At 32.1% G+C, this 25,193-nt stretch overlaps 3 protein-coding genes across 3 annotated transcripts; 1 reads left to right on the top strand and 2 right to left on the bottom strand.

Annotated features, from left to right (window-relative positions):
- Positions 1–5,584: 5,584 nt before the first annotated feature.
- Positions 5,585–7,638, bottom strand: LOC100806852 (rho GDP-dissociation inhibitor 1). Its single transcript, XM_003524861.5, has 5 exons — positions 7,118–7,638; positions 6,924–6,990; positions 6,318–6,536; positions 6,093–6,217; positions 5,585–5,782 (listed from the first exon to the last, which is right to left on the bottom strand). Exons 1-5 carry the CDS (start codon positions 7,334–7,336, stop codon positions 5,702–5,704), a joined length of 711 nt encoding a protein of 236 aa, XP_003524909.1. The 5' UTR covers positions 7,337–7,638; the 3' UTR covers positions 5,585–5,701.
- A 1,211-nt stretch (positions 7,639–8,849) lies between these two features.
- Positions 8,850–11,412, bottom strand: LOC100787423 (amino acid transporter AVT1H). Its single transcript, XM_003524124.1, has 3 exons — positions 11,146–11,412; positions 9,860–10,468; positions 8,850–9,389 (listed from the first exon to the last, which is right to left on the bottom strand). Exons 1-3 carry the CDS (start codon positions 11,410–11,412, stop codon positions 8,850–8,852), a joined length of 1,416 nt encoding a protein of 471 aa, XP_003524172.1.
- Positions 11,413–16,502: 5,090 nt separating this feature from the next.
- LOC100806321 (probable DNA primase large subunit) lies at positions 16,503–24,628 on the top strand. Its single transcript, XM_003524860.5, has 20 exons — positions 16,503–16,787; positions 17,136–17,197; positions 17,309–17,412; positions 17,768–17,849; positions 17,931–17,990; positions 18,135–18,192; positions 18,607–18,626; positions 19,074–19,157; positions 19,257–19,321; positions 19,434–19,482; positions 19,558–19,605; positions 19,698–19,787; positions 19,946–20,005; positions 20,568–20,627; positions 20,945–21,019; positions 21,176–21,261; positions 22,786–22,879; positions 22,968–23,075; positions 23,919–23,980; positions 24,177–24,628. Exons 1-19 carry the CDS (start codon positions 16,637–16,639, stop codon positions 23,934–23,936), a joined length of 1,374 nt encoding a protein of 457 aa, XP_003524908.1. The 5' UTR covers positions 16,503–16,636; the 3' UTR covers positions 23,937–23,980; positions 24,177–24,628.
- Positions 24,629–25,193: the final 565 nt, after the last annotated feature.

The following is a 25,193-nucleotide window of genomic DNA, read 5'->3' as shown; positions in this document are numbered from 1 at the left end:
TTGCAAAGTGAGGAGTGTAATATTCCTGAGAAATCACACAAAAATGAGAGAGATTCAAATATTGTGTAAATATGAAATTGTACAATTCAGAATAATTTAAAGGAATTAATTGATAATACCTATAAAAATAAGATGTATCTATTATTTTTAGTCTATCACTTAAATTTCATAGTTAAGTGTATTTAGAAGTGGTTATGAAATTGATGATCTTTTGAAAATTTTCTCAAAAAGCATATGAATAAGAATAAATCACGTTGAAAAGTCTTATGTTGATTTGTGGGAACAATTAATAATCTTGAGAGCAATTAAGTGATGTCAGAACTAGTTATTGAGGTCTCGAAAACAATTACTTACAGAAGATTCTAATCAACAAGGATGTTGAATTAAGTATCATCATGTGAAATGTTATAGTATATAACAAAAATCGATAATGAGAGATGCAACAATAAGTCTTTTGATACTAAGATATTTTAAGTAACACTTGATTTGAGTGTTTATTTTTTATTTATATTTTCTGAAAATAATTTTCAAACTTTAGAAAACCCATATTGAAAAAAAAAATACTTTAAGGTATTATAGTGTTTTCACTTCTTCATAAAAGATCGAAAATATTGATTTTTTATTTTCAGTCTTGAAAAATATTTTTAAAATTTTAAATATTGTCACTTTTATTTTCTGTTTTTTTTTTAAATAAAAAACACTCAAATCAAACATTATCTTAATTATTTAGTTAATTAAATTGACCTTTCATTTTAATTATATGGTCAATGTTAGTTCTTCTCACGCACTGATGCTTCATGTACTATGCTAACATAAGAGATGAGAGGAGTTAATATTAGTTTATCCAAACATATATGAATAGTGAAGATTATTTTCCTAAATTTAATCCTAGTCATTCATTTTGATTGTATGATATTGGTTGTATGATTAAAATTAGTTTCTCTCGTGCTCTCATCTCTTAATACAACGCCTATGTGTATAGTCTGTGTCAGTCTTGATCACTTACGATGAAAGGGAACTAAACAGTATATTACGTGACTTGAGCAGTAATTTAATACGGGTGCTTTTACGTTTAGTCAATTGGGACAGGTTTGGCTGCGTGTTGCACTAGATCAAAAGACACAGATAACTGACTTGTGTTTAAACCATAAAATATTATCAAACCCACTTTCTTTGTGCATAGGAATAGTGTATCTGTAGGGTTAGGAGTTTAGGACAGCTTCTGTATATCTTTAACTTGACATTTGCCACCTGAAAATCAATGCATTAGCAATCATTTTAAGGAAAAGAAAGAAGAGGTAAATGATAGAGTGGAAAGATGGAAAAGGTGACTATATCAATTACATGCTTGCTTGAAATATAACATAAATTGGAGGCTCTTCCTAATGTATATAGCTTTCTTCATATTTTTATTTTTTTCAAGTAAAAAAAAAAGTGGAAAATAGTACTAGGTAGTAATATAAGTGATGCTACCTACACAATTATATATAATTGTACTTGACTTTACATGCCCCTAATTGACTATTATAGTTAAATTTGGGTAGATAATTGTGCAGTATTACACAAGATTGTGATATTAATAAATGCCTAAAATCAATTAAAAAAGGTTATAAATTAAAAGTATAAAACTTTTTACACGATTATTCAATAATAATTTATCATGAAAGATAAATTTATTAACTTTTATGATAATTATTTTAAAAATTATATTAATGTTGATTTATGATTAAACATGAATATAAAAATGTTTTATCCAATCTAAACGATCACTAAACTCAAAATGTATTCCAATCTCCTATAAACTCAATGTATTATAATCTCCTATATTTCGTGTATTGATAAGTAGCAACTGTAATTCCTGCAAGGGTTGTTTCCTATTGTGATAATTATAATAGTAAATTATGCAACTTTACTCGGAAAGAAAGGAATCTTTGATGTGATGTCCACTAATTGCGTTGGGCTAAACTTTAATGACCAACAAGACTAGTGCACAGCAAATGAGCCGAAAAAGTTAACAACGGAAACACCGGTCCTCTTTGTTTGAAGAACTTTCCAAATTGCAGGACAATTGACAACAAATGGTCAAAACCATTCGTTTTTTTTATTATTTTAAATAATTTTTCGCTAAAAATGGCTACCTGTAATGACCATTGACCAAATGCCACAGGTAGAAGGCAGAACACAGGGTGTTTGTTAGGACGAGTTTTTAAACTTGATTTTGAATGGTTTTGATTATTTTAAAATTAGTTTTAGTTAAAATTATGATTTAAAGTAAGGTAATACATGTTTGAAAATTTCATCTCAATAAGAAGTCTACATTAATATAAAATTCTCACCGAAAAGTTTTTTGGAGAGCATCCAAACACGCCTATATAGGCATGATGCATGCACGGCTTCACACTAAACATTTCTGTAATAGGAGTGCTATGTGTAGAGGGTATCAACGCATCGTGTAACACTTCAAGTGCTAACTAACCTTAACGAATGTCTTGTTTGGTCAGCGAGAATACACTCCAGTTACTTGCACCTGAATTAAAGTATTTTCACTATTTTTTTTTTCTTTTGACCAAACTCTGGTGCGACCACAGGTAAATAATATTACCATCTTGCATATTAATATTATAAGTGTAAATTTTGATTTCCATCTATCACGTGACATTAAAAATTTGAAAATAAATTATATTTTAATTCTTAATTTTTTTTTATATTTATGATTTTGATTCATCAAAGTTATCAAAGTTCTCAAATTTTCTTCTGTTCAATGATTTTGATGTGGCGTTTAATTATATTCTTATTTTTTAAAGATTTCCGCTACAAATTAATTGATTTTGGTATAAACTAAAAATGTAAATATTGATTGAACAACTTGGCCGTGAATAATCATGCCTCTTTTACATTCCAATTTGTGATCCACATTCAAACAAATCAGTTGCAACCGCATTATGCATACAAATTATCGAACTAAATTTATGCCCTCATTTTTTCTGGGTTTCATTTTCCAGATCTGCTTCACCCCTTTGTGCCCTCCTCTACCCCCTCAACCCAGCCGCAACTCCCACCAACACCACGCCCACAAACTAGACGGTGAACACTGTTTTCCCTTTGAATTGCGAAAACCCACCCACGAAATCTAACTCCAAAAAGATCTAATTTTTGCACTTCTTATAGCCACCCAGTTCGCAATATGTCAAACCCATTCCGATTTGTACACACAGGGTGTGCCAAACGGCAAGGAGCTTATTAAAATTGGATTCAACGTGTTGTTCGGTGAAATGAAAGAGAAAAGGTTGAAAAAAAGAAAAAGAAAAATTAAGTTAGGTTCGCCGGATTGTTCTTCTCGGTGATGGAGAAATGAAGAAAGATAGGTTTTGAAAGATTTATTCGAATTTGGGATATAGTATTTTTTTGGGGGGTTTTATCCAATAGAATATGTTTAGGATGTTTCAAACAAGTTTTTTTAGCTTGACACTTTTTAACAGTTAGTAATATAATAATTAAAATATCTCCACATCATCACCGAATAGTCAGAAATAGACGAAAATAATAAAATATTAAATGGAATAAAAATTTGAAGATTTTGACTAATAATAAAAAAATTCAAGGATCAAAATTATAAACATCAAAATTTTTTGAAACTAAAAATATAATTATGTCAAATTATAATTCAAGAATTTTAGACAAATGTGCTAAGAGTGCAAATCTTGGTGCCGGCAAAACTGAAATAAATTGACTTTCGATGATCCTTTCAGAATAACCTTCTGCAAGTTTGTTTCATAGAAAGAAAATGAAAACAGAGAGAAAAATTCAATTGAAAGATAAATGAAAGGATATATTTTTAAAAATATTTTTTCTTTTCTTTTCAATTAATAAAAGAAAATAAATTATTACTATATATTTTTTCTGATTTTTTCTTCTCATCTAAATTTATCGTTCTTCGCACCTCACGTATAACTCAAAATTGAGATATTATTTTATTTGGATGAAAGAAAATAATACTACAAGAAAAAAGAATATGAATTGAAAATTGAAAAAGTTTTCGAGTTTCAAATTTTTTTCTCTCCTTTATATTATCAATCAAACTCTTAAGAGGCTTAGCTTAGTTAGCTAAATAATATAAATAGGGGGAGTTGTTGTAAATATCATCATATTTAAGTTTAATTTTTTTTTCTGTAAATAAATAAATAAACAAAAAGACTCTTAACTCCCATCAGGCTGAGAATTGATATGATATAAATTGTACACAACAAAAGTGAAAAGTGAAAACTAACATCAAGTACCAAGAATAGAGAATGAAAAGTTGATTGTTGAATCCTCGATCTTGGGTTCAGTACTTTTTTTATAGTTGAAGTCATAATCCAGAAACTTTAACAATACGTTTGATTCCAAAGAAGGAAAAAGAGAGGGGGGATTTTAATAAAGATAAGGAAACTGTTTTGTTTGGTTTGATTCAAGAGAAGATGATAGAAGAGCAAAGCATACTTTTGCTTGATTCATAACGAGAGACGAAAGGAAAAATACGAATAATATATTGCTTTAGCTTTATCATTAAAAAAAATGATATCAGAGATAAAATAATATCACAGGACAATTTAATATGTACTGTTCAAAAATTATAAATTACTTTTCTTCTCCTTTAAATCTCTAATGTAATAGAGGGACAAAATAAGGGACGCTTTAGTCTCTTCATTTCTTCTTTCTTTCTCTACAATGTTTTTTAACCAAATACAATAAAATTAAAAAAAAAATCTCATCTCCTTGATTTCCTAACTACCAAACACAATGTAAACAATGCTAACAAAATGCGTGGAATATTTGATTTCAGAATATAGAGGTCAATATTTTTTTTTTGAGTTAGAAATAACTTACGGGTTTACTTCTAGAATTAGAGTTGGTGGAAAATAAAATGCTGTTAAAACTATTACTTGACACCAAAACAACTCAAGTAACAGATACACGAGAGTCGACGGAGTAGACAAATTTTTTGGGTTTACTTTAAATTTTAAAATAAATGTTTTAAACAAGAGTTATATTGAAATCACACATAATTTGGACAAATCCAAGATTAAAAAATTACTGAAGAACTAAGAATATCAAACTTAAGCCCAAAGGCAGCTTCAAAAGGTTTATAAATGATACTTTTTACAGTATATTAAAATTTTGGTTCATGGCCTCAATCTTCTTGATAAATTATTTTAATGGAAATTTTACTATTCCCTTCTTTTATATTTTTCTGATTTCAAGTTTTCAACCGTTAGCAAACAGCATGTGGTCCTCATATGACAAAAGCTTCTGGACCATCAAAGAATTGACGGACCTTTTGGCTATTTGCTTGATAAAGCACAAGCAGTAGTTGAGGATATTTGTTGATTTCTGTTCCTTTATCCACATGGGGTCCATTTCCACCCCCATCCCTTCACACCTCACACTCTTAACAGATAATAACAATTAACTATTCGAAGCATCTTAGGTGGAATGAGTGAGATTTTCACGAGCTAGCGTTTCCTTTTATGTGAATTCTAGTTATTAGATTGGAGAAAAGGAACCATAGAATAGAAGGAGAGGATTAGCACCATCATGTAGCATGCATGTGCACAATTGACTATCTATATTAATAAACAAAAAGTTGGATTGCAATCTGCCCCAGAAAGATACAACATGACAAAGGAAGAAAATCCGCCAATAAATTACTTAAGATTGAATCTTAGATGGGTGTAGACCAATTCTTCTGAATTTCAAAGTGGTAACTAGTATCCAAGTAGCATTTGTGATCATCATCTACAAACTGAAACAAAAAAAAATAGTTAGTTCTTCCTACTAAAAAATGCAACAATACTAATATTTCATCCGTCCCATAAAAGTATCGCATCTAAGAAAAAAATTATTTTAAAATAAGTATCATGTTTGATTTTTTAATATAATATTAATTATTTTTCTACTAATACTCCTAATAAGTGTCATATTAATTTTTCAATGTAATATTATATTAAGGTAAGTTTTCTAAAATCATTATTCTCTTTTATTTATTGATTGATTTTTCAAGATCTGTGTAAAATATTGAATAAATATTGTATGATGTAAATTAATTTTCTTACCTTGGTTCTTGCTGAATAGGTTCCCCTAGCAAACAACCCCGAAGGGGTAGTTTCTTCTTCCAATTCATATGTATATGGTTCCTGGCTTGGGCTATAAGTTCCCAACATCTTTTTTGTGTTGTCCACTATTTCAATAAATTCATGAAAGCCACATGTAACTAAGACAATTCAAGATATGGATGTTTAACTAATCTAACTAGTCATAAAAGGGGTTTTATGTCTCACCTCTAAGCCCAGTTTTCCAAACAACATTGGTGTATTTGAGGCCAGAAACAATGTTGTTGGAGACAGTGAAGGAGAATTTCAAGCGATATTGACTTCCTTCCTTAAGGGTGAAGATACTATTCTTAGATTCAGAAGTAAATGGAATTGGCAGAATGAGGTCAGGCCTCCCTGGACATATTATGGTGAGGCTCACTATCTTCACTTCTGGCTCTTTGTTTTCTGACGTACAATACAAGGGCTTTTGCCTTCAGGTTTTTCAGGACTCAAAAATAATAAGGAGCTGAAATCGAACTTAATGATTCAAATATGCTTAAAACGAGAGTTAAGATTAAAATCATCCTAGACCAACATTTTTCATCAAAATTTGTCATCTCCAAAAAAAGGTGATTCAAGTGAGTGAAAAAAGGGATATCTTGAAAATGAAAAACAGGAGAATGCTGTTTTATATGAACAAAGAAATTAAATTGGATGAAGAGGACAATCTTCAAGAAGAGTTTTCAATACTGATGCACTATTTATGTCACGTCATCTCCACTTAATTAATAATCATTGATAATTTGATAGAGTTGTTCCAGAAGAAAAACAAAATGGAAGGAAAGCAAGTACCTCCAACAGCAGACACATCAATACCTCCCAGAAGTTGCTCCTTCCATTTTCTCAAACTCTCATCATCCTTTGAAAAACAAAAGAAAAAATGTCAAACTGTTGAATCCCTTTCATCATAGAACAGTTGGAAACATAACAAACAAATACAAAGCATGGCAGGGCAGTGAAGAAACATTTGAAAAAAAGAATGTTACTTTATCTTTCTCAAGCTGTTCCCTGAGGGAAAACTGAGGACCAAGATCCAATTCCAACTTGGGGTCTTCCTCTGTCTCTGAATCAGTTCCTTCGGCATCATCATTGTAAGGAAGCCGGTCTGCTTCCCCAACAACCTTGTTGCTTCCTTTGTTTTTGATATCTTCCTCCAGATGAGCATTGAAGGGAACATCCTTGGTTGCAGACACAGCAGCAGACATTCTAAACCTCAAAATCACAGACACAGTGGTGTCTCAAACTCAATTGGTAGCACTTCCAAGTTGTGCCAAATTAAGACCCCTCTTGGCTATTCTTTGAGGATAATTCTATATGCCTCTTGCCAATGAAATTGAGCCTACAGGTTACAATTCAGAGGTTTATTATGTGTAAGCAATTACTAGTAGTTGAATTTGAGATAAGGGAACAGTGTGACACGGTGAATGTGGGCCTGAAAATGAAGGTAACGAAAAACGGTTGGAATAAAGTTGGTACGGAACCACTACTAATGGTGGAGAAGGTCAATACAACAAATAAACTCAGATCTCCATTATTTTTATACATCACCTGCTCTGTTTAGTATGACAGTTTTAACTTTCAAATGTTACAAGTCTTTAACCAGAAAAAGAATGTTAATCAAAATTACTAATTAATAATTAGTGTCCACAATAAGTTCACTCAGTTGATTTAAATTCACTTGCACGTAGACAAAAATAAAAAATAAAAATTTACTACCATTAATGCCTCTTTTAACTTGTTAAGAAAGTTGATTAATTTAGTTAATAATACTAAATTTATAAATAATTAGTATTATTTTTCAAAATTACTCATATAATTATTTAAGACTCATCATTTCATTTTTTCTATCTAATTAATTTTTACTTAATTAATTAATATGAGTTAATTTTTTCCCAAATTACTCTTATAGCATTTATTGTTTATTAACTACAGAAATTATAAAGTAATTAAGAATATTTTTGTCAAAAAATAGTTAATTTAGGAAATAATTTAAAAGGAGTCTTATAAAAAAATAAACAATATAAGAACAACAATGGTATATGAAACTAAAAAGGATTTTATATTATCATACGATTATAAATTAACATATTATATTAGTATTGATTTTTAGAATGTTATCATAAAAATCAGTAAATCATAATTTTGTATTGATTAGTACAAAAAAATTTACAATAAAAATACACAGAAATTAAATTCACCTATCTATATATATTTTATAAAAAATCTTTTATGGTAATTCACGTGACACTTATTTAAAATTTTAAATTTTTAAATCCTTCTAATTTAACATTTCATTTTTTATTAATATTCTGATTTTGCAATTATGCCTTTGTTGACTTATAATATTTTCAACCTTTTAGTTTTTTAATCTTTTATAATTAACTTTTTACTTAAATATGATTTAAATTCATGATAAATTAGTAAATTTTGTTTGAATCCTCTAGTATTTTTTTTTTTGACAATTTTTTAATAAAACAATAAGTTTATTTTAACCCTTCTAGTATATCTATTTATAATTGAATTTTATTGACGATATCAAAGAAATTATACAATGATAAAAAACCAACGGCTACATATTACCTGTCTAAAGGTACAAAGTAGGTAATACTACTCAGTACCCACCAAACAAGTATAGTGATTTCCCCTTTTTTATGACAATTTCTCATACAGCCTCATCCTAGTATACTAGTATACATGTGCTGAATCATTCCAATTGCCTCAAGCAGATTGAGCTTGTAGAAAATGTTTCACTAGCAAGTTTGAGGAGGAAATGGTGCCCATGACCCCAAGAAGAAACCCACATGTGATGATAGAGAGGTTTAGGACAAAGAGAGGCTTTGATATTTGACCCCAACAAATTTTTATGTAGAAAGCACATGGGAAAATCAAACAAATTGCAACACTAACTAGAGAACCAGTGAGGCAGAGTACATGTTCAAAATATGGCACTGAAAGAGCAAGGGCTAGTATAACCAAAAGCAAAAATGAACCCACACTACTCCTAATTATCATTTTTGTCCTGCCACTGTTAAACTTGGGAAGCCTTTTCTCTAACTGAATAGCGAAAGGTGCAAATTCAAGGGCATATTTGGTCATAGGCGTCACCACGGTTGCCCACAGAGCAATCTTTGTTACAAAAAGCTTTGGTGGCATGCTGAGGGTTACCTGAGAATTGACATCCGGCCCAAACATTTTGCCACCCATGAAACCCAAGGTCGTGTAAAGTAATGTAACTAATGTGAAGCTCACTATAGATACCTGAAATTCCCAAACCGAAAAATTAGAAAAATAAATAATTAATAAAAACATCTCATTAATCTTTTCATTTTTTAAGCATAATCTCACCCGTTGATTTTTTTTTCTCATCCTATTCTTCAGCAATTGATGAACAACTATACTGTCTATGCATACATCATATGAATTTAATTTTGTTATTCAATCATAGTAGGTAATATAATTGATTTTTTTTTTACTTTTGTACTAATTACTTTAAAGGGTTAACAAAAAAAATACTTCAAAGAATATAATTTTCTTGCAATAAGAAATTATTATTGAGATGGTTTTTAAGGTAATTATTATAAATGTTAAAAAATTTATCATATATTTAAAAAATCAATGAATTTTAATAATTTTTTACTTTAAAAGTCATATAAAAAAGTGTTTTTTAAATTAGTTAATAATGTAAAAATATTCATCAACATTAAACTCATATAATGTATATTATTTACCTTGGTAAACTTTGAGGGGTCTTTCATGGCTTTATACAAATTAGGGAAAACAATGTGTCCTCCATAGCTGAAGATGTAAAGGCCAGAAATTGAAGGAATGCTGTGGAGGTGGAGGAGGGGTATCTTATGATTAATTTGAACACCTCCAAAAATTGGAGTGGATGCTATTGACACAAAAATGACAAGGGACATGAGAATGCCACCAGTTAAAAGGAAAGATATGGAAGAGAGATCTCTGAGCCACAAACTAGGCAGAGCAATCAACACTGCACCAATGGTCAGGAGCTGTAATGTAGATAGTTTTGCCAATTGGAGCTTCAGATGCATCCCTGAGAAGATTGAATTCAAGTTGTCATGCAATGAGATGGTGTAGGAAACAAGGGCCATGAAGATCTCCATGTAGATGAAAGTTGTAGCCATGATTCTTCCTTTTGCACCAAATGCATGACCCCCAATGTCCACGTAACTTCTTAACTTGGTGTTCTTTTCTAGGCATTTCCCAAGTAAATGAGAACTATATGCACATATCACACCGAGTCCTATAAGCAAAAATGCAGATGTCCACCCTCCTTGCTCTAGAGCATATGGAGTTGATAATTGCCCCAGACCCGCAAGATATTATACCATATGTTAAATAAATAAATGTGTGTGTACGAATGCATGTGTGTATATATAGGGAACGAATAGTATATTGGAGTAAACATACAAAACTTCCGACTAATTATTTACAGTCAGATTATATGTGCTAAAGTATACTTATGGTGTTTTTCCTATTTATGCTGCGATTCGGTTTTGACTTTTCAATACTGAGCGATTACAATTAATTTTGTTGTCACTAGATCCTTTGTTATTCTTAATTTTCAATTAGTGGGGGTGATTATAGAAGTTTCTGTTAGATTAAAGAAAAAAAATGATAATCTTGCCATGAGCATCATTGAAAGAGTTCTCTCGTGTATATAAGTAGACTGTAGGGGAATCTCATGTTACTTATCTTCACCTTGTGGTTATATTTGAAATTTGAAATAAGACTTATATTATATGATGCTCAAAGGTTGACTGAAATAAATGTAGGTTTTATTTGTGACTCTAAAAATATAATATGATTTCAGTTTCATACCTCCATGCAATTTTTCAATCCTTAGCTAATGTCATGGCCACATGGAGATTGAACATGCTAATTTATTCAATAATATGATATAATTGAACATAACTAGCTAAAAAGACTAAAAGGACACATTCATATATGTTCATTCAAATGGTACGTAAACAATAGTGCAAACTTTACCTATGAGCATCCCGACCATATTGATGACAGCATGAGTGAAAGAACAATTGGCTTCGGAGTCATGCTCTGCATCTAAATTGGTGCCCCCTTCTGCACTCTTTGTATCCTCAATGTTGTTGTGGTCACACTTGCATTGTTTAGTTTCCTCCACGCAAAAAATGCAATTTGCCAGGTTTGCACCATGCACTGACTCAGCGTTATCAACTTGGTTCTTGTGCTGGAGACACTTCTGTTGAAGGCTTAGGCTTTTCCGCAAAGATTTCAACATGTTGGCCAACATATATACTGATATCAAGTTCCAATAGTTTAGGAGCAACTCAAGCAAGGTTCACTAAGATGCTTGCTGAGACTTGCTAACCAAATGGCATGAAAGGTGTGTATTTATAGTTGAATAAGTATTCTGACAGGGTCAGCGAGAAGGCTGCAGGTATTGGAGAGAATCTTATATTCTTTCACCTTTTTAATTTTTGCAATGTAAGATTTTTTTTATATCAAAAAATATTAATTGTTAGAATTTTCATTTAGCTACAAGACGAGATCAAATTCATAACCTTTCTTTTCTAACCATCTAATCCATTTTATATGATTCTGAATTGAATTATCAAATTGCTAGATGCAAAGGTAATTACATTAGTTAAATGTAACCAAAAAGAGTTGCATTCGTTACAGGAAAAATATGATGGCCACTGTGAGAGATTCAAATCAGTAATAGCGGTGATATTCGATTCTAAAATTTCAACGTAAAACACTATCAAAGTATTTGGCCCGAAGCAACGGTCTGACATTAAAGTGCAATATATATGAATGATGTTTAATGTTATAACATTTTGCCTATTATTAGGTGTTCCACTTGCAATATGTGACGTCTTACCATTTTGTGGAGTTATTTATTATACCTAAGTAAGCACGATACGATTTGAATATCAGGTTTCACTCGGAATATATATGGCGTCGTCACTGTGGCTGTGGAATGCTTGGCGTGCACAAATTTTACTCACTTTATTGGCAATGTCGTATGTTGTTTTTTGTTCTATATTTTTGTGGGGGGAGTCCCTGGAGAAGAAACTTAATTTATCAATGGGAGATGCACCGCACAGCCGGCGCCTAACTGATCTTAATTATACCATTCCAAGATTGATATGAGCGAGAGGTAAGAGAAGGATATCTACGCTAAACTATTACTGGAAAATGGTTTTCTCTGCTTTATTCATGAATATGATCTCCTTTTATACAATGGTATTGCACCATTATGGCCTGTAATTAACTGGAATAACAGAATAATGGTCCTAAGCCGTTGTAACTAACTGGTGACCCTGCATGCATTACGTTGCATGATACAAGCTTATACGTAATCCTCAAGGTGTTTAGGGCGCGAGACTTGTCTTCGTGGACGTTTCTCGTGATTCAGCGTTGCGGCACTTGTGATGCTATCAAAGATACTTAATTGTGTGTTTCTTGCTTTGTTGACCCAACTAATTACACTAAAAAAAAGACGACTGATTGATATAGCTAAAATTTAAGTAGGCGATAGTATGATGTTATTTCTGCTCTTGCAATTAGGGATGGCATCGGAATTGGCTGTCTCGTTACGCCCACGGTGTTCGTTAAAAGGCTATGTGAATCTTTCAGTACTATTCAAGAATCTTTTAAAAAAAAGTTTAAATATGTTTTTATCTCTAATAAATATATAATTTCTGTATTTATTTTTAATATTTTTATTTTATGTTGAGTCTCTAATAAAATAATACTTTTATTTTTTGTTTTTGATATTTTGTTTTAGTCATTTATAAATTAACAAATTTTATATTTATTTCTTAATAAAATAATAAATTTTATTTTAGTCATGTGTAATGATTCACGTCATTTATAGATTTTTTAGTATCCGCCTCCACACCTTATGGCACACTATGATCCACTTCATTTGAACATTTTTCATCGTCCACCTCCTCACATTATGGCACACTAATATCAACATCCTTTGTATATTTTTCAAAAACCTCCTCCTCCCCTACTTGCCCTTTGTATTCAACACCTACACCATCCTCAATCACCATTGCAATCTCTGGTCTTTCGTCAACCACATGATCAAAATATATGTGATCATTCTTTTTTGGATCAACATAAGTTGTGTTACGCATACCCAACACTTATACATCAGTCTCCAATGGAAGTAGCCCTTCCTTAAACCCTTTTTCATGTACCAAATAGAAAGCTTTTCAAAATCGAGTATATCCATCGCATTCCTTACAAAGATCCTGAATAACCCAAATGTTCATCAAATTAAGTCTCTACTGACTCCCAATAACATTCTTTCCCATTAAATACTTTAACACCTCTTCATCATTACAACCAAAATGACCCTCGTGGTACAACACAAGGTTAATTTCAGGCAATCTGAAAAAATAAAACAAGTGCTAATTTAGTGTTTCTTTTTAACGCAACGGGGCATCAAAGCAATAAGGCACATAAGCAATCATCATGAAACCATAAACCTACCTCTTCCAACAACTTAAAATTTTAAAAGTACAAACATAATAAAAAAAGACAATGCATTTACAAAAAAGGATGTACTTACCTTACTGATAACTGCGAAATATAAACTAATTTGATAATTAATTTGGATTAATAAGTGGGTATAATTTCTTTACTTTATTATTTTTTTAATAAAATAATGAAGAAATTAACATCTTTACTATTTTTTATTAGCAAAATTCAAAAGAAAAGATTTCAAGTGTTTTAGAGGAAAAATTTATACAAAAACTAAAAGAAAAAGCCTTAAAAAAATTGGAAGAATTGAAAAGTCTGCTTGGCGCGCAAGACAGGTTTAGTGCGCACTCTTGCTCAGTGTGCAACACACGCTTAGTGCAAAAAAGGCCCATGAAAATGTCCAAAGGCGCGCTTAGCGCAAAAGCTCGAAGCCAGCGTGAAAATTAAGCTACCTAGTGCCTATATGAGGAGGAGGAAGCAAAAAAAAAAACACATAGTCTCACAACTCACACACAAGGTCTATCCTTAAGGGGAAACCCTCTCTCTCTAGCCATTTCCTTTTTTCTTGTTATTAGTCATCCATCACCTTCTTCCATTAACTCCCTGGCGTGTAAAGCATTTCATGGCTATGAGAGGCTAGACTCCTTTTGTTGGGAGCCTAGAGACCAAACTCTTGTAATGTAATTCTTTTCTATTATCTATTTAATTCAATCATGTTTCTATTATTCTTCTTTGTGCTTTCCTGCTATTATGGTCTATCACCCATATAATGTTTAGAGGGTAATGCATTGAAAAATGATTATTTTCTAAAGAATTGGGAAAGAGTGTCTTAATAAATTCATTGCTAGAAATAGATTGACATTTATTTTGCCCAAGAATTTTTGCATCTCTTATCTTAATGTGGCTTGTTATTTTATCTCTGCAAAGAAATTTGGGGGAAAAGAATAAATAAACTAGGCCCTTCATGCGAAAAATAAAAAATAGGGTAATTTAGTAGATGCGGGTGAAAACAGAAATTTCATAAAATAGAGAAAATCAATCACATTATATTATAAGTAGTTTTGTCATATTAGGCCCCAACATTGTTGCATTCTGATTCTATCTTTTCACATTTAAACTGTTGTTTACTTTTCTTGTTTATTTTTGCTTTGCCTTATTCTAAATTTCACATTTACAATCCATTGTGTCTGTCTTCTTCTCTTTTCTTTCTTTCATTGCTTACAAATTGGGAATTTACCAACACAAGTACAAACAAAGTCCCTGTGGATTCGACACTCGGACTTCCAAGTACTTTACTACTTGTCATAAAATTGATACACTTGTCAATCGGTAAACACTTACGAAGCATAATGTCGTTCTTCACAGAACAAAATCGTTACTACCGACAGACACCAAAAGTGCAATTGATTGTGTCACGTTCTCATTGTGCACTGCGTTCTTACCATGCTCCCGCCACATCGCTTTGGTTGCGTCACTTTTGGCCACGTTCTCACAAACGGCCACCAGACAAAAGTTCACCCAACACCGAGAAGGATGTGCGTTGCGTTCGCATTCTGGGTCTTGGGAGTTGGGGATGGCATCATGTTCTGGTCGCATGACAAACCTCTGCATTCTCGCAAATGGCCACCAGAGGAAGCACAACCAACGCTTGGAATGGTGTGCGTCGCAACAACAAGGAGAGAGGAATAAAGTATGGTTTAGTGGGTAGGGTTGACTTTCATAAAAAGGAAACGTCCAAGAAAAGACTTTTTGTGGTGTTTTACACTTTTTAATTTTAATGACAATTTAGTCCCGTGTGTTATACACTTGCTTTGTCACCTAGACCAGTTTGAGCCACGTAAGCTATGATTGTTAATAAAGATAGAAGGATTTTAACAGTTAGACCAAATTGTCGTGACATTTGACATTTGTGGAGTGAATAGGTAATTTTCATAGTACAGGAATGAAACTGCCAGCGAATGTAAATTACATGAACTAAATTGTATTTACCCACATAAAAAAGGATCAATAGTCATTTTTGTTCATGAATGTGTAAAGTGTCAACAAATTCATTCTTGAAAGATGAAAATTCAAATTTTAGTCCCTGAAAGTGAAAAAAGTGAGACAAATTCATCCATCCGTTAACTTCCATCCGTTACCGTTAATGAAAGAGTCTACATGACACGTTCAGGGACGAATTTGTCAACGCTATACACATTCAGGGACGAAAATGATTATTTACCCAAAATATAATTTAATATTTATCTTTTTCCTTTTTTTTAATTGTTACAAGCATAACATTACAATAAATGCTTAAAAAAAGGAAAACAAACATAAGTTAGAACAAACATAATATTGATTAATAAACATAATTTGTCTGTTGCATTAAATTTTTTATTGTGACAACATTAAATAATGACAAAATCAAGTTAGATATAATTTTTTTTGTTATGATTAACTTAATGATTGTGCATTTTTGTTCGAGTCTCATATTTTGGGTAAAACTGTCACATTAGAAATCTTAAAATAATAGATAAATTATGTTTATTAATTAATATTATGCTTATTATTACATTTGTTTTAACTTATGCTTACTTTCCTATTTTTTAAATGTTTATTGTAATATTATGCTTACAACATTAAAAAAGAGAAAGATGAAAATTAAATTATATTTTGAATAAATAATTAATTTTGTCCCTGAATGTCTAGAGTGTTAACAAATTCGTTCCTAAATATGTCACACAAGTAATTTTGGATAAATAGATAAATTTATCATACTAATTTTACTTCCAAAAAATAATTTAAATTTTTATATTTCAGGAACCAATCTACTACCACTCTAGCATTAGAAACAAAAATAAATATTTATACTAAAAATAAAATAGTATTCCCGCCATTTTGTGCCCCAGGCCAAATAATTTGGCGCGGATTCAGAAGCTGGGAGGGAAGCAACTCGCACGCTCACTCTCTAGTCTACACTCTCGCCGTCGCTGATTGGGACTGTTGCAGAGAGAAGATAGAAAGCGATGGAGATCGTTCGTCCTCAGAATCGCAGAAACTTGTTGTCCTCCTCCAACGAAGCCGTTTCTGCTCCCACCATTCCCCTCTATCGCTCTGCTCCCCCACTTGAAGTCAGGCTCGAGGATTTCGAGTCCTTCGCCATCGATCGCCTCCGAGGTCTGTTTTCTTCATCTCTCTACTTTTACTGTTTTCCGCTTCTTCCAATTCTAGAGATCTGTTTCAAATTTTCTCTCTGTTCGTGCCTAGGGTTTCGATAATCTGCTCTGCTTTTAACTGTGTCCGCTGCTCCACACATATATCCTAGATTTAAGAAATTAGTGTTATGTTGAAGTGAAAGCCTGAAATCTGCAAGCGATTTGTTTTTTTTTTTTTTTTAAATATATTAAATTAGTATGAAATCGTGTGTTTTCATGTGTTTTTTTTTAATTTCAGTTGACATCGGACATTTTTCAAGTTTTGTGGTTTGTTTTTAATTTCAAGTTTTTTAATTGTTGCTTGTTGCAGTTCTCAAGGGGATTTCTGATGGTATGTCACGGGGGAAAAAAGCGGAAGAAATGGAGAATTTGGTAAAAAGCTCGATTTGACAATATTGATTTATTAGTTCATGTCTTGTGATTGACAGAAAAAAAATAATGCTGTGTGGTGGACTATTTCCATGTGAATCACCCCTTGTACAGGTAAAGGACCTGTGGAAAGTGAATATGAGACATCAAGAGGCAACTCAGGTTCTGAACAAGGATATTATATCTCATTTTGTTCTACGTCTGGTGTATTGCAGAACGTAAGAGCTCTTATCTTCTCTCTCTTTTGTGCATTCTTTTTTTACTGTTGTTCCATGCCATTGAAAAGAATCCTCGGTTGTTTGACTAATAATGCCTGATCAAAATAAATGGAAGATTACTACAAATTGAATAAATTGGTAATGATGAGAGTTTAAGACCATTGGCACCAATTACCTATATTGATCATATTTTATGCTTGTGTAAGTGTATTAATCCTGAATGATGCTTTACCCAGATCAAAGAAAGGAACAAAGACAAATTATTAAGAAAAACTGTTGTAAGAAATCCTAATTATATTTCTAAATTATTCCATATATACTAAAATTACATAATTATATATGCCTGTATTCCCAGGGAGGACTTGAGGAAATGGTTTCTTTCCATGGAAACTGCACTCTTTCGCTACCGTTTTCGTCTTCTGAATGCTGAAGCTCAGGTAAAATCTGCTTACTCTATATTGTTTTTGCATTTCAAGTTAAGTACTTATTCATCTTATACTTTGTTTATGAGTGCACAGAGGACAGTCATGGAAGAATTTGACCTTCCTTACAGGGCCGTTAGCAATGTGGAATTTGAGGTAGTCACATGCCATTTGTTTTATTGGTTTGCTCTGGACTCTTGAGTCTGAATTTTACCATGAAGTTGATTTGTGCAAAACTAATTTTGTTCTGAGGTACAAATACCTCTTAGTACCTAAAGAAATGATGTTTTGGATTTTCAGAGCATAAAAGAGAAATTGGGACAAGTTGCACGTTCTATGGGTCAGCCTTCACCTACTGGTAGGAGCACATTGCTTTTTCTTTTTGCAATGATTATTTAGCATATTGGTATGGATCAGCAGAAATGATTTGCATGCACCATGCTGGAGGTTGTTGAATGAATAGGAATATAACTAGCTGTTGCCACCTAAGAGCTAAGGCACATCTTTCCTTCTGCTTTTTTTAGAATCTGTTTAGTATGTAATTGTAAATCCACTAGTGAGCTAGCAGTTGCATTGGTTAATTTCTGAAGAAAGATATCTAGGGAAGTTTTTCAAGTGATATATTTGCACTACTATTCTACAAGAAAAAAATCTACAGTTTTTGAAATTTATGCCTCATTGTTCTTCTTAAAGTTTTATTTCCTGGTTTTTATTACTTTTTCAAATCTAATGTGCCTATGTTTTGCTTGGCTTCATTTACTTTTTTTTGCAGCTGATGCTATCTTCTACAAGGTATGTGTTCAATCTTTTTTTCCTACTTATTTCTTGTCTTGCAAATAAAGAGATCCATGCACAGGGTGACATGCAGTTCTACTTTAAATATTAACTCAGTGACTGTTTTAAATATTTCTTATCCTTCTGTGTAGAAAATAGGTTCTCTTATTGAATAAAAAATATTGAATACTAAAGATTCTTCCTTGTTCACAAAAAAAGAAAAGAAAGCAGTTAACTAGTTAAAAATATTTGAATCTATAAAAAAAAACTGTTAGGAAATAGTAATTAATTATCCTTTGGTCTTTTTGTGATTTCAAAAGCTTGTTTTTGTGTGTGAGAGAGGGAGTGATAAACATAGAGATGTCTTCTCTCACCACCTCTAGTTGTGAGAGAAGACATCTCTAACATTCTCCCTCAGTTTTTGGGTTACAACATTTGTATATCTTTTCTTTTATTCCCATATAGGTACCGTTTGAAGAAGTTCCAGAGCTTGTTGCTGGACGGAGAGTGTTTATAAATCAAGGATATGCATATGTTGCAATGAATCAGGTTGACTAGTGTAATTACTTACTATTTATTCTTGCAATGAATCGCAGAGTATTGGTTATAGTAAATCTTGTTTGTGTTTCAACTTTGCCACCTTCCTAGATTGTTTCACTTGTAGCCACACAATTCCGCAGTCAGCTGTCAAAGGCACTTATCCTTACAAACAGGTTTTATTGGTCATTTGGATCTAAATAAATTTTCTCACATGCATTCTTGATTTTCTTTCTTTAAATGCAATTTGGGATTTAAGATTCTTAGAGTTTCATCTAATTGTTGCAGAAAATGGACATCTTCAATTAGAGAGCAAGAGAAACATAGGTTGACTCCTGTAAGTGTGGGTTTTCCTCTTTGTATATCAATAGATCCTTTCTTTGTTATAAAAGTTGACTAGCTTTCTATGTAGATTGTGGAAGCCCTGTCCTCAAGTTATCTGGGTCCTGATTATTCTCAGGTTATTCAAGCAGTATATTCTTTCATTTATTTCTGTTATTAGGTATTTATTTGAGGATTGACAATGTTCACTTTGATTGAAAACCTCTGCAGTCAAGAGAATATGCTGATATATCATTAAAGGACATAGATCAAGTTGCCAAGAGCTCATTTCCTTTGTGCATGCGTCACCTATTTGATAAGGTTAGAGATTGGCATAAATTATGCTCATGTGTTTCTTCCTGCTTGATTCATCTGTAATTTCTTTCTTCTTACTTATCTTTTATCTTTTTCATGTTGAGTCCTTATATTGTTTTTCAGTTTTGTCTGACATGTTTTGATTTATACCAATATTTATGCAGCTGAAAGAGGATCATCATTTAAAGCATGGAGGGAGGATGCAACTAGGCCTCTTTCTGAAGGTTGCTTTTGGCTTCCATCTGGGCATGATAAAAATACTCTGTAGAGTCTAGATGCTTATAAGTTTGAGGTGTTAAATGAGGCTTGACACTTCACATGTTGTTTATTTACACATGGTTTGGAGAAAGGAAAATGATTGTCTGGAATTATCTTGACATTGAAGTTACTTTCTTTAGTTTCAAGTAATTAACAAGATATAAGTGGAACAAAGTCCAGCACCTTGTGTTGAAAATTGAAATTTGTGTTTTTTATACCCATAAATTTATGATACCCTGAGTCTGAAATTTATGTCAGTCTTCAACACTTTGACTCATTTCGTATGGGTAAAATGGCACGATTAAAGAACACGGGTTTATGGTTCTATGATTATGCTGGGTTAGAAATATTATTGTCAAAGCAATACATTTTGGTTCACTTTCATTCTGTTTATTTATGTGTGATTGATGAGGAAATCAATGAGATGTCTTCTTCATCCATTTACTTCTTGATTAGTGTTTATCTATTTTCCTCCTTTTGTCTTCTTTGTTCTCTTATCTTTTGTTCTTTTCTCGATAATGTAAATAGGGTGTTGGCTTAAATCTGGATGATGCACTTGCATTTTGGAGGTCAGAGTTCTCTAAAAAGGTAAGTACACTTCTTGCACATGATCTACGATGGCAACTAAAATCTGACAATTCCTTCAGATTTTGAAGTTAAATATTCGAAATTATATACTTTCAGTTACATGAATGGTGAATTAGAATTACAACAGTTTTAGACTCTTATAATTTTTTAACATTATTTCATAATACTTTTAAATCATTCTGAATATGTATACCTGGTCTAGACAATGTATTCCATATCTCTCTAGACATCTTTATATGGTCTTTGAATAGATTTTTCATAGGCTGCTTTCTTTTTATCAAATTACATTAATTAATTAAATGTGAGATCTATTGTAGGTTGGTTTGGAGAAGTTTGAGAAACAATATGCATACAACATACGCCATAATTATGGAAAGGAAGGGAAGAGAACTGTAAGTTCTGAATTTCCCCACTGATTTATGGGATGTTTCAAATATATTTCTGTTGCTGATTTCCATTTTGAAACACAAAATTTCAATGTTTTTGTATGCATAATGCATGTATATGATGATGAGTTTCAACAAGTAATATTTTGATGGATGTTACAGGATTATACTCCCTATTCTTGTCAAAAGATTATTTCATCAACTCCTGGAGCTGGGGATCATCATGGTTGCCCCTATCGACATTTCAGGTCACTCTTGATACTTGTGCTATCAAATGGATAGTTTTACTTTCTTTATTGGAGATGTGAAATAGATAAGTTATTGTCCAGTAAATTTTACTTTATAAATGCTTTAATAAAATTATAACTCTGCCTTTTGGTGTCACAAGTCTTGCTTTGTGAAGACTATGATTTGTAATGAAATTGTGCTGGGAACCAGGCAAATCCTGGGTTCGCAAACCAGGCAAGCCACCCATTTGGAAGATGTACACTAGCAGACAGCAATAGGAAACGGCAGGAGTAACTGCTGGGTGAGAGTTGTAAATAGAAAATAATTAGTAACAATTCTTTATTAGGAGCATAGTGGTACTAGGAAACTGCCTAATAGCAGTTATTCATAGAAAATAACTAGCATTAGGAGTATAACTGATATTAAGTTAGGCAAGTGTGTTATTAAGGCCTATAACTGATATTAAGGCCTGTAATTAGGCAAGTGTGTTATTAATTGCAGTTTGCGGACAGAGTATTCTATAGGAGACTTTTGTCTATGGGGTTGCCAGTGCAACTATAGTATTATATTTTATTAATCTATATTTGATGTTCTATCAGATTATTCGGTTCTCTTGACTGTACTACAATATTTATTTATCTCTTTTTGCTGATGAGTAAGTTATGGTTTTACTATAAACTATAGCACGTAAGCATGCTACACCTTATTTGCATTCTGTTTCTGCTAAATACATTTTCAGGATTATTATTATTAATAACAAAATCACTGTAATAACAAATTTTTGTCATTGACAAACCTAATAATGAAATGATTCAAGAGCAATTTAAACTCCTCTTATGCTTACAAATTTTTACTTCGTAGTTTGTAGGCAGCAAACGAGTGCTTGAATGATATATATAGTAATTTTATGTTGAAAATGATAATGCACTTAAGAAATAGTATTTTCATGTAGTATCTTGTATCTCATGTTAAAATGCTAATTGTTTATGGGTATTAGTGTCTAGGAAGTTGCACTAAATCAATATCAGCTTAGTAATAATCCCCACTGCATCTATTAGGAATCTCCCTCTGTCTCTGTCTCTGTGTGTCTGTGTGGATCACTTGCATAACCTATGTACTACAGCTCTCTTAAATAAGAAAGCATTCATATTCTGTATTCTCGCCAAAACTCTATTCTTTCTTCATCCTTCTCCCCCTCTCTAAATTCAACGTACTACACTGTTTTAGAAATAATGACTTTCAAAGGTCTGTACTCTGTTAATGTCATGAATATTTTAGATGTAATTTGGGCATAGCATAAAGCTTGACTCTATTCTTGGTCATGTTCTTTGATCTTGATATGCATGCATAGTTGTGAGGGGTAGATCGAACCACAGGGAGTAAGCTGCACATCTAACAAAGTTGAAGGGGGTTATAATTTACTAATTTTAATTATTGTTGGAAATGCTTCTTCTGTTGTTCAGATTCCTTACTTGACAGTATTTTATTTATTTTGTACGGACATCGGGATATGACATTTAATTGACGCCATTTGAATTTAATAGTGAAGAGAACCTAAGAGCTGCTCTTAGCGGAATGGGGGTAAACAGTCAAGCAATGGAAGATGTGATGGACAAAGTGAGAAATAGACATTATCAGGTAGGTCTTAGCACACCCCGCTGAACTTCAATTATCAATTTTCAACCTTTGGATTTGATATCTGATTATATGGATAACGTTTGTGCAGTTGGCTTGCACCTTGACATTTGAAGCTCTTCATGGCATGCCGTGTGATGCAGGGATTAACCATCCAAATCAATACTTCAGTGACAGTCAAAAGATATTAAAGCCAAAGGTAGCCTACAGTTTACAAATTGTGATTCAAACCAATACTTGTTAATTACTGCTGATATGATGCAATGTCTTTGTTGAATACATCTTTTTTCTTATTTTTTTTCATAATACAGGCCACAAGTGTAATCTGATATAATCCTACTACTTGTGGCTTGTATTGTGATTATACATTTCTTATTAGTATGAATGTGAAAACTGAAAACAATACATCAAGTCATCAATTAATCATGACGACAGTGAAAGGAGTCTTGCATTAAACTATAATACAAGCATCACAATAAGTGACTAGTTTTGCGGGGCATATCCTGGATAGATCATAAAATGCAAACTGCAAAGTCTCACCTAATCTCTTCTGATGTTTAATGAAGAATGGCAAGATTATATACACAGAAGTAGATGTAGCAATGCATATAGCAATCCAGATAGACACGTGTTCTGGTTGGAAGACAACTTTTCTCTTTTATTCTTGCCTTTCAACTCACTAAACCTGAACTGAAGGATGTTTAATATCAAATTATAACAATTTCCACTGTTAAAAGAGGGAGATAGTCAATATCGGTGGATAAATGCAATTGTTATTATCCCCAAGAATTCTGCAATACCCCTTGGTTAGTCAAAGTTTCTAACGGTTTTGGAGTATGTATATAATTCCAACATACCACAGTACATGCAACATACAGGTGGACCCTTATAATACAGTAAATAGTAGTATCACTAACGTGATATTTATTCTTTGCTAATGCTGACTTTGCTGACCTGAATACCTTGTAATCTGCTATCTGCTTACTTTCCTAACGTGATATTTAATTATTTATTCTTCATCATTATTATTTTCTTAATGCAGAAGGATTCTTCAGCCTAAGTATTTTAGTTATTGCAGAAGACTGGTGCTGGGGCCTTTCTCAGGTTGACTTTTGAGCCTTCTGTCTTCTTTTTTCCACATTGTTTTCTGTACCTTTCTTGTTCTGTTTCCTTCTGGTTGTGTTCGGAGGTGAAAAAATATGCTAATTATTTTTGTAAACTGAAATAATATATGTTTGCATTCATTAAAATATATGTTGATAAAATAACGAACATTGTGCACATTTTAAATTTCATGTAGTTGTGTCACACGTTGGTGCCTCTAGCCATGGATTTGCAAAGAGACAATGTGGTAAAATCTTAAATGTAGCTTCTAAAGCAGTTTGGAGGCAGGAGTTGGAATCCGAGTCATGTATTATCCTGAAAGTCTGTTTGAAAATACAGCACAATTAGATATTCTTTGTAGTCTTTGTAGCCAAACAATTGCATGTAACCCTGTTAATTCAGGTAGGCGTGAAATGGGAAGTATTGTAGCATAATTATGCGATGAAACTGTACAGTATAAAAATGACACTCATGAATCATGGAGTTTCGGATCCTGAGGCAATCATTTAAGCCTTCCCAACTCAAATTTAGTAGGGGAACCTTTCAAGATAGGTGCAATTAACTTTTGATATGGGTTATATGATGCCACAAATATTCCAACTTCCGGATGTTAGGTACTTATAATACGCAGTAGATTTAATCATTTAATTTTTTTAGCCCAGATGCTGGCCGTAAAATGTTCATTCTTTAATCTTTTTCCGTAAAATGGTTATGATTTGTAAATGGTTCATTCTTTTTCCGAGATTCATTTGCCTAATACATCTGTTATATTACTAAGAATAATGAGTTTAATGGTTATATATTGATAGGGTAAAATAATTTTATATTGATATTTAATTATAATTCATCGATTATATGACTTTTAATATATTTATTATAAAAATAAATAAATTTATAATATATGATAATTTGGTATTAGATGATCAGGAATTGTTTTACACTATCAGAATGTCAATACATAGTTTTTTTTTAAAACAATTATTATAAAAATTAATCAACTTATCACATGACTAATTTTGTCAATGTATTTTTCAATGAGTCTTTTTAGTTCAGTAAATCAATCCGGGTCCCCCCTTTATTGGGCCCAACCCATAACTTTTCAAATCTAACTTGAAGTCATTATAGGTTCAGATAAAAAAGTTTAATAGTATATATATATATAGTAAATCAACCCATGTGTGATGTGTGGTGACGAGTTAAGTGACTTTAACAA

Source organism: Glycine max, chromosome 5, assembly GCF_000004515.6.
Source record: "Glycine max cultivar Williams 82 chromosome 5, Glycine_max_v4.0, whole genome shotgun sequence".
Taxonomy (NCBI): Eukaryota; Viridiplantae; Streptophyta; class Magnoliopsida; order Fabales; family Fabaceae; genus Glycine; species Glycine max.
The sequence above is the reverse complement of the archived record's forward strand: the minus strand, read 5'-3'. Positions and strand labels throughout refer to the sequence as shown.